This window comes from Oncorhynchus masou, chromosome 9 (genome assembly GCF_036934945.1).
Source record: "Oncorhynchus masou masou isolate Uvic2021 chromosome 9, UVic_Omas_1.1, whole genome shotgun sequence".
NCBI classification, from domain to species: domain Eukaryota; kingdom Metazoa; phylum Chordata; class Actinopteri; order Salmoniformes; family Salmonidae; genus Oncorhynchus; species Oncorhynchus masou.
In genome coordinates, this window is record NC_088220.1 from 71,638,085 (window position 1) to 71,648,145 (window position 10,061).

At 39.8% G+C, this 10,061-nt stretch overlaps 1 protein-coding gene across 3 annotated transcripts; it reads right to left on the reverse strand.

Moving 5' to 3' along the window:
- Positions 1-5,726: 5,726 nt before the first annotated feature.
- On the reverse strand, positions 5,727-9,757 carry LOC135546580 (serpin H1-like). 3 transcript variants are annotated; one of them, XM_064975135.1, is made up of 6 exons: positions 9,612-9,757; positions 8,766-8,809; positions 7,488-8,107; positions 7,253-7,351; positions 6,910-7,142; positions 5,727-6,744 (listed from the first exon to the last, which is right to left on the reverse strand). In XM_064975135.1, the coding sequence occupies exons 3-6, from the start codon at positions 8,068-8,070 to the stop codon at positions 6,442-6,444; spliced, it is 1,218 nt and encodes a 405-aa protein (XP_064831207.1). In that variant the 5' UTR covers positions 8,071-8,107; positions 8,766-8,809; positions 9,612-9,757; the 3' UTR covers positions 5,727-6,441. The 3 variants fall into 3 exon arrangements, with proteins under 3 accessions (XP_064831207.1, XP_064831209.1, XP_064831206.1); XM_064975137.1 differs by having other exon boundaries at positions 8,766-8,837; XM_064975134.1 differs by lacking the exon at positions 8,766-8,809.
- Between the last annotated feature and the right edge of the window lie 304 nt (positions 9,758-10,061).

Genomic DNA, 10,061 nt, shown 5'->3' on the forward strand with positions numbered 1-10,061 from the left:
GCAGATGAGACAGAGACAGAGAGAGACAAAAATGGGGAGAGGAGGAGGTCACATCCGAAGAGAGAGAGAGGAAGAGAAAAGGATGAAGGACTGGTGGACAGAGGGCATGGACCGGCCTACTCACTGCGGCTTACGTGGTCTCCTTTAATAGGATTTGCCTGGCTGCTGTCTGTGTAATCTGCGTGTGGCCAGCACAGCTGAAAGGGAGAACACTAATGAAATGAAGGTTGTTGAATTACTGTCCTGCGACAGGGATAGTGCATGTCTTCTTAATGAACTATGCATTTATTTCTCTGGACTCCCATTGGCCACTAAGTGGCTTCGTGTCAGTGGAGTATATTTGTCTAGATGGGATACAGTTTATGTCAAAACTAACTTAGCATAGCGGGTTAGGAGAATTTACGCAGCAAGTTAGGAGAATGAATGTAGTAACTTATGAGAATTAAGTTTAATTAAGGTTAGGAAAAGGGTTAGGTGTAAAGTTAGCTAATATGCAAAACATTTCAACTTTTGACATCAGTTTGACATAAACTGTAACCCATCTGGACATGGCCAAGTGGAGTTGAAGTCCCAGACCTCAACAGAAAGATCTACTGTATCTCTCCACTCCCATACTGTACTGTAGCTTTTAATCACATGCATAATGGAAATTATTTTCTATTTGTGTTATTGTTTCATCATTCTTCTAAACATTTTGAAAGGAGCACTTATCTCTACCTGAAGAGAGTTAATTTTAGTTAGTTATGGGAAAATATGAAATTCCATTTTTAAGTTATGGCCAAAAACCTTTGTAAGAATGTAAGCTTAGCATTCCAAAGTTGTGAGAGGAAATATACTCTACCATTCTAACGTTTGGGGTCACTTCGAAATGTCTTTGTTTTTGAAAGAAAATCCCATTTATTGTCCATTAAAATAATATCAAATTGATCAGAAATACAGTGTAGACATTGTTAATGTTGTAAATTACTATTTTAGCTGGAAACTACAGATTTTTTTAATAGAATATCTACATAGGCGTACAGAGGCCCATTATCAGCAACCATCACTCCTGTGTTCCAATGGCACATTGTGTTAGCTAATCCAAGTTTATCCTTTTAAAAGGCTAATTGATCACTTGAAAAAAATTATTTTAGCACAGCTGAAAACTGTTGTGATGTTTAAAGAAGCAATAAAACTGGCCTTTAGACCAGTTGAGTATCTGGAGCATCAGCATTTGTGGGTTCGATTACAGGCTTAAAATGGCCAGAAAAAAGACCTTTCTTCTGAGACTCGTCAGTCTATTCTTATTCTGACAAATGAAGGCTATTCCATGCGAGAAATTAGCAAGAAACTAAACACCAGTCTCAACGTCAACAGTGGAGAGGTGGTGCTGGCCTTCTAGCCATATGTCAGACTGGCCAATAAAAATAAAATATTATGATGGGCAAATAATGCAGACGCTGGACAGAGGAACTCTGCCTAGAAGGCCAGCATCCCCCAGTTGCCTCTTCACTGTTGATGTTGAGACTGGTGTTTTGCGGGTTCTATTTAATGAAGCTGCCAGTTGAGGACTTCTGAGGTGTCAGTTTCTCAAATTAGACACTAATGTACTTGTCCTCTTGCCCAGTTGTGCACCGGTGCCTCCCACTCCTCTTTCTATAACCGTTAGAGCCAGTTTGCGCTGTTCTGTGAAGGGAATAGTTCACAGCGTTGTACGAGATCTTCAGTTTCTTAGCAATTTCTCGCATGGAATAGCCTTAATTTCTCAGAACAAGAATAGACTGACAAAGTTATTTGTTTCTGGCCATTTTGAGCCTGTAATCGAACCCACAAATGCTGATGCTCCAGATACTCAACTAGTCTAAAGAAGGCCGGTTTTATTGCTTCTTTAAACATCACAACAGTTTTCAGCTGTGCTAAAATATTTGCAAAAGGGTTTTCTAATGATCAATTAGCTTTTTAAATTGATAAACTTGGATTAGCTAACACAACGTGCCATTGGAACACAGGAGTGATGGTTGCTGATAATGGGCCTCTGTACGCCTATGTAGATATTCCATTCAAAATCAGCCGTTTCCAGCTACAATAGTAATTTACAACATTAACAATTTCTCCACTGTATTTCTGATTAATTTGAAGTTATTTTAACGTACATTTTTTTTGCTTTTTTGCTTTTGTTTCAAAATCAAGGATATTTCTAAGTGACTCCAAACTTTTGAACAGTAGTGTATATACAGTGCCTTGCGAAAGTATTCGGCCCCCTTGAACTTTGCGACCTTTTGCCACATTTCAGGCTTCAAACATAAAGATATAAAACTGTATTTTTTTGTGAAGAATCAACAACAAGTGGGACAGAATCATGAAGTGGAACGACATTTATTGGATATTTCAAACTTTTTTAACAAATCAAAAACTGAAAAATTGGGCGTGCAAAATTATTCAGCCCCCTTAAGTTAATACTTTGTAGCTCCACCTTTTGCTGCGATTACAGCTGTAAGTCGCTTGGGGTATGTCTCTATCAGTTTTGCACATCGAGAGACTGAAATTTTTTCCCATTCCTCCTTGCAAAACAGCTCGAGCTCAGTGAGGTTGGATGGAGAGCATTTGTGCAATTTCCACAGATTCTCGATTGGATTCTGGTCTGGACTTGGCCATTCTAACTTGGCCATTCTAACACCTGGATATGTTTATTTTTGAACCATTCCATTGTAGATTTTGCTTTATGTTTTGGATCATTGTCTTGTTGGAAGACAAATCTCCGTCCCAGTCTCAGGTCTTTTGCAGACTCCATCAGGTTTTCTTCCAGAATGGTCCTGTATTTGGCTCCATCCATCTTCCCATCAATTTTAACCATCTTCCCTGTCCCTGCTGAAGAAAAGCAGGCCCAAACCATGATGCTGCCACCACCATGTTTGACAGTGGGTATGGTGTGTTCAGGGTGATGAGCTGTGTTGCTTTTATCGTCAAACATAACGTTTTGCATTGTTGCCAAAAAGTTCAATTTTGGTTTCATCTGACCAGAGCACCTTCTTCCATATGTTTGGTGTGTCTCCCAGGTGGCTTGTGGCAAACTTTAAACGACACTTTTTATGGATATCTTTAAGAAATGGCTTTCTTCTTGCCACTCTTCCATAAAGGCCAGATTTGTGCAATATACGACTGATTGTTGTCCTATGGACAGAGTCTCCCACCTCAGCTGTAGATCTCTGCAGTTCATCCAGAGTGATCATGGGCCTCTTGGCTGCATCTCTGATCAGTCTTCTCCTTGTATGAGCTGAAAGTTTAGAGGGATGGCCAGGTCTTGGTAGATTTGCAGTGGTCTGATACTCCTTCCATTTCAATATTATCGCTTGCACAGTGCTCCTTGGGATGTTTAAAGCTTGGGAAATATTTTTGTATCCAAATCCGGCTTTAAACTTCTTCACAACAGTATCTCGGACCTGCCTGGTGTGTTCCTTGTTCTTCATGATGCTCTCTGCGCTTTTAACGGACCTCTGAGACTATCACAGTGCAGGTGCATTGATACGGAGACTTGATTACACACAGGTGGATTGTATTTATCATCATTAGTCATTTAGGTCAACATTGGATCATTCAGAGATCCTCACTGAACTTCTGGAGAGAATTTGCTGCACTGAAAGTAAAGGGGCTGAATAATTTTGCACGCCCAATTTTTCAGTTTTTGATTTGTTAAAAAAGTTTGAAATATCCAATAAATGTCGTTCCACTTCATGATTGTGTCCCACTTGTTGTTGATTCTTCACAAAAAAATACAGTTTTATATCTTTATGTTTGAAGCCTGATATGTGGCAAAAGGTCGCAAAGTTCAAGGGGGCCGAATACTTTCGCAAGGCACTGTATATCTAATGTATTGTCAGTAGATTGGCATATAGATAAATAATTCCCTATATTAATCATGTGTTTGATTGTATGAGAAAAAAAGAGTGTTATTTGGGGACAATGATACAATGCAAAAAATAAGGACAGACACATATATTGCATTTTTAATTTGAACTGTGGATTTCTGTGTTACATTGACCTCTAGAAATTAAAAAATATGTATATGCATGCTGCATCCGCTTGTTATAGATCGTCTATGTAATATTTCTGTAAAGAAGTCTTGCCATTTTTAAGCAGGGCATTTGGAGCCACGGAGTATAGTGATTCTCAATAGACAAGACAAGTAAAAATTGTCATGTCCAATGTTGATGACTTCATTGACAAGCGTACTATCTTTTGTTTGGTTGAAGGTATGACTTGCATGAATGACAATGAATGAGCGTCCATTACAAGCACTATGAGCGCATACTTTAGGGTTACCTATGCAGTGAAAAACATGAATAGATCATTACCAAATAACATGAGCAATGATATATGCAGATGGTTGTTTGATGATATAAAGTATATTGGTAAGCTTTTAGTGTCTTATGTATATTAATTCATCTATTTAATAGACTAAGAGAACAATTAATTAAAATAATGTACAGTATGCAACATACATTTTTAAGATGCACAGTGTTGAAAAATGTAATCTGTTACTGATTACAGTTACATAAAAAATAAATCACCACCTTCCGGAGACACCTGAAACCCCACCTCTTTAAGGAATACCTAGGATAGGATAAAGTAATCCTTCTTACCCCCCCCTTAAATGATTTAGATGCACTATTGTAAAGTGGCTGTTCCACTGGATGTCATAAGGTGAATTCACCAATTTGTAAGTCGCTCTGGATAAGAGCGTCTGCCAAATGACTTAAATGTAATGTAAATGTAAAGTAATCAGTAATGTAATCCGTAATCAAACGTAAAGATGCATTCATTATATGTTATTTGTCTTGGATATTTATGAGACGCAAATACTCATGTAAATATTATATATTTAATTAAATAAATCATTGTGGTTTTATTTATATGTATGCATATGACACTGGGTTACAATAATTTCTTTGGCTCTTCTAGACAAAAAGGGAAAGTATTATCCACGTAGTTGCTCTATTCGCCAGCAGATGGCGGTGAGATCACATCTCTTGATCTTCTGTCCTCCATCTTTGTCCAATACTCTAAATTGTTTGTTCATGGGAACGTGATGAAAGACTACTTAACACCCCATATTCTACAAAATGTCTGTTTTTCATAATTTAGGATGGTTGATGAACAGTTTCTGAATCAGTTCCGTGTTTAAGGTCTCAATTGACAATAGAGATGTGTCATAAGTTTTACTTCCTTGTTGAGTAGATCTTCTCCCTGTTTCACCATGCTAACCCTGCACTACAACCTCACCCAGCTAGGTTGATTAGCTTCTTAATGGGGATTTTCTATCGTAATGATCTCTATATTAAGCTCCGGCAGTACTAACTAATGTGTTAAATAGGTAAGGCCTGTAAGGTTTGGGAATCCTTTGGAATTGTGTGACTTTTGCAGGTTTAAAACTTAGCCAATGTAAGATTCACGAAAGATTCTCCACATTCCATTCTGGAGACAGGAATGTTCGCCCTCAGGCCGACTGGAATGATTGTTATCATTTTCCTCACTGAACACAGACAGTTAGATACACAATTTCATACTCACTGCACAATTTAGTTAATTTCAGAGGCTTATATCCTGATTATGGCCCCTTATGTTAAATCTAATATTTTCTTAATCATGATGTATCAGTATGCTTAGATGAAACTGACCAGAGTCTGACGCTTATCAACTTTGAATGTTAATCACACACCAAGTTTATTTTGTGTTTATTTTTATTGAAAAAAATATCGTCAAAAAAGTACACAACGTTGAATAATGGCAACATTCCAAGGTTTTGTGGTAAATGCCTACAACAAAGTCACACAGTTTGATTGGAAAATGGCATAGATAATTCAATTAAAAACAAAGAGTACAGAGGAACAGTTTCAGTGCAGTTGGAAGGCAAAAACTGAAAGCCTGATAAATGTACTTTGCTGGTTGGAAAGTGGAAGATAGTATGTAATGAAATTTGCTTGTGCAACAATATTTCTCTTTAAACAAAGATAATGCAAGTAACCACACAGATCACAAACTCAAAATAAGGGAAGCCAAACCCATACTGGTGAAAATAATGGTGGAATATGTCTGATTTTATGGAAGGCAGAAATCTGAGAGATCATAGCTTATTAATATAAGCATGCTGTCAGGTCGTCTGCTATTCAATGTTCTATAAAGGCACTTATGGTGTTTGGCTATTTCCTGAAATGTGTTGAAATGCAGACTTTAACAATGTTATTCATTATGGCACATTGCAGAAGGCAAACAGCATTCATTCAAACATATACACTCCTGTTCCCTGGGAGTGCTTAATGTGTCTGTGATACATTAGTAGGCCTAGCTATTCAGTCCACAGGTTACCTGTTGTAATGTGTTCTTGAGGTAACAGTGATAACATGATACACATACCATTTCCTGGCATGATTCAATCAGTAAACCGTAACTCACATCCATTAACTATTATAACTCATCACGCATCTTGTCTCCTTTGGGTCGCACCATTCTGCCGATGAAGAGGATGGAGTTGGTCTTGTTGTCCTTCACCAGGAAGATGAAGGGATGGTCAGCGTAGAATAACTTGGGGTTCCTCAGCTTCTCGCTTCCGAAGATGCTGGTGTCAAAAGGGTTCCCCTCAATGTCCCACTCCATGGCAGAGGCGTGGAACACATTGGAGAGGTACAGGTCCTTCTTGCCAGAGATGTTGGAAAAATCAGCCTTGGTTTTGTCCACAGCTTCAGTCAGACCAAGCTCACCAAGAGTTTTCTGGAGAGAAGAGTACAATAGAGAGTGAAACATGGAGAAACGGTTTATAAGTAGGTCAAATATGTTCTTTCATAGTCAAGCTTGCGAGCTAACTCAGATTATGAGATAAGTCATTAATAACCTTTAAATCTATTGAAAACAATATAGTCGCAATGTTGTCTTTACCTGGAGGTTGTGGCTAACTTCTACACTGACTTTGGGCAGAGAGATGGCCACGGCCCTCTCCTCCATCTTGCCCATCCAGGTTTCCAGCTGCTTGCGGGTCAGCAGCTTCTCCAGCCTGTCCAGGGGCTCCAGGTGGTAGGGCATGATGAACACCAGGCTGGACTGCTTCTGGCCCAGGGGCATGTCCAGCACAAACAACATGTTCTCTGTGTCATCATGGAACTTATAGAGACCTGTGGAAAACAGTCATGAGAAGAATAGAGTAGTCAACTGATCTTGATAATGTCTTATATTAAGACTTATAGTATGGTATGTCTCTATTCAAAAGGTTAATGAAACCTACCAGTGCGATGCATCATGGGAACAGAGACTGTGAATGAACGGGTCACCAGGAAGCCACGGTTGTCTACCATCTTCTCATGGAACTTCTCATCCCAGTGAGCTGTAGACAGAGGATGATGTTTGTTTTCTAAAGATATTCACATCACTGTTTAATACTCCCCAATATCAACAGTAATAGCAGTAGCGGAAGGTACTAACTACTAGGCTACAGAGTGTTTTTGAAGAACTCTACTTACGCTTGAAGAACATAGCGTTGGCGATCATGGCTCCATCTGCATTCTGCACTTCCTTGGTGATCTCAGGCAGCTTGCCGTTTGTTGACTTGGCCGCCCATTCGTTGATGGAGTTCACTGCGCTCCGCTTGTCCCGGAGGTTGATCTTTGAATGGTCATAGTTGTAGTGCTTCTTGCTGCTCTTCACAAAGTCATCGGCAAAGGTGACTGAGCTGGGGCCGTAGAGGCGGTTGCTGATCTTCCATGTGACATTACGGGTCTTGGAGTAGCTGACCTCATTCAGGAGCTCTGACAGGCCTGTGTGCAGGTGCTCATCCTTCAGGGCATCAGCGCTGAGGACAGACTTGACCTGGGAAGCGGTGGATGCCTTGCCCCCGAGGGCCACCATGCCCAGGGAGGAGGCCACCACCACAGGGGATATCAGGATGTTGTCAAGACCCTTCTCCTTGGCCACCGTGTGGTAGAGTCTGAAGGCCAGGTTGGCGCTCTGGTCAGCCATGGTGGTGGCGTGGCTGCTCAGCTTCTTCCTGTCTTCTCCAGAGGCCAGAATGGCCAGCAGGCACAGAGCTACGACGGTCACCCACATCCTGTCTTTCTTCTGGTTCTTGAGCAGCTATAGAAGCCTGAAAGCAGACAACAATACAAGAATGTAGGAATTTTGTGTTGTATTTGAGGCCACTGTTTTAAGAGTCTATGTTTGTGTAGCAAATAAATGTTGGAGTGTAGTTTTAGACGGAGGAACACTTATTCAGCAGTTAAATTACAATAGTCACCACAAATTACAATGTTGAACCCAGAAGAGGGCAGGGTTGGCTGCACAAATGAATGGCTTCCAATTTCAGGCAGCCATGTTTCTAGCCACGTCAGCAGCTGAACACTTGAGCTGTAGCAGCACCCTAGTGTGCTGGGCTCTGACTGAAGGTGTATTTTGTATACCTCTGTGTTCTTATTCATTGTAGAAAAAATAATAAAAAAAGAAAGTATAAATTCACAATTTCTAAAAGAAAATGTGATATTCAGAAGTTCCCAGAGGTACCATTAATGCACATTGTTATGAATTTCCTCACAGAACCTATGCGGGTACTTTTTGCCCGTGAACAGAAGCCCACAGTCTTTAAAATAAAAAAGGAGCAAATGTTCAGCCTCAAGATACGTCTAACAACTATTAATCCTTTGATTTTCGACTACTTGTAAATTGCTTCTCTGCCTTCAAAACCATGGCAGTGGTTTCCCTTATTTAGCATTTTTCACTTTGTATATCTTTGCAGCATCTTGGGATACCTTGAAATGTTTTCATACTGATGCCAAGGTTTTCGTTTTTCATTCTGAAAGAAAAGAGGTGCATGGGATAATCTCCATACAGCAGGTGATAAAGCATTAGTCAGACCCACATGGAGCTTAGTTTTCATAACATTTCTTTGAATATAAGGGTCATTGTTGAAAACATTTTGTATTTGATATTTTCTTGAATAGTGATTCATAGCTAGGTATATCGTGCATACACACATGTAAAACCTCTCATTGGTCAGTGCATGACCCATAGGTATTGTCGTCTGCAGCGCAGGAAAAGTCTGTTACACAATATATATATATCATCGCAGCACCCACGCCAAATGACTTCCCACCGCTATGAACGTCCCACCACTCCCAAAATCATATATGCAATGTAACTAACAATTCTGCTTGTTTGTATGCGCAATTACCCTCAACCAAATAATATCCCCAATGAAGTAAATGCAATGAGTTGTCATTTTCTCTCTTCATTTATTGAATAACTGTAACCCAATAATCAACATGCATCATCAAGCAACGATATCTCATAATACAGTTGTAACTGCCATATCTAATACCCTTTATAGATAAATTGCATGAACATCAATGCGGCATCCTATCAGCTACTCCAGTTCTCACCAAACAGTTGAGATAATAGCATATGTGCCGTTTGATTAAACGTAAAGATTGTGCAAGAGTGCCTGAATCAGAATTACATACCAAATTCTACAAAGTTATGTTGAAAACAGTTTTAGAACCTAAATGCATGCACTACTTTTACTTTAAACCGTTAAAACAAAACAACAGCTTTCCCCCCAAAACATCGTTAAAACAGAGCACTCTCCCAGTCCTTACCTGGCACAGTTTGGCACGAACTCTTCCAGATGTCACTCTTTGGGTTAGCTCCTCTGTCGATTGATGTTCTTATTATTTTTACTCGGGCCTATATATCCCACAGAAAAGAAACTTCTGGAAGTTGGGAATGGCGTATGCAAATGAAACCTCTGGCTCTCCTTAGGAAGCCTAGACGTCAGACCTCCCCTGGATGCATTTGCTGGAGTCCTCTGCATGGTCCTAATGCTGCAGGCTGACTCAATCCCACACACAGCTTTCATCATATACAACTTTCACACATTTTCTAACTTTCATTCACCAGCTAATATATATGGGTAAAGTACAATAGTGTGTGTTTTTCAACAGAGGATATGTGCATGTCAGTGATGATGACATCCCTTTGGCTTCCTCTTGTAGTTGTGAATGAGTACATTGGGCACAATGCTCATACTGTCTGCATGATTTGTATTT

Bases quoted from the DNA above. Each gene is read 5' to 3' on its own strand.
- LOC135546580 (XM_064975134.1), bottom strand. From the start codon at position 8,070: ATGTGGGTGACCGTCGTAGCTCTGTGCCTGCTGGCCATTCTGGCCTCT. The intron at 7,352-7,487 runs GTAAGTAGAGTT...CTCTGTCTACAG, and splicing joins CAACGCTATGTTCTTCAAGC to CTCACTGGGATGAGAAGTTC. The intron at 6,745-6,909 runs GTAAAGACAACA...TCTTCTCTCCAG, and splicing joins AAGTTAGCCACAACCTCCAG to AAAACTCTTGGTGAGCTTGG.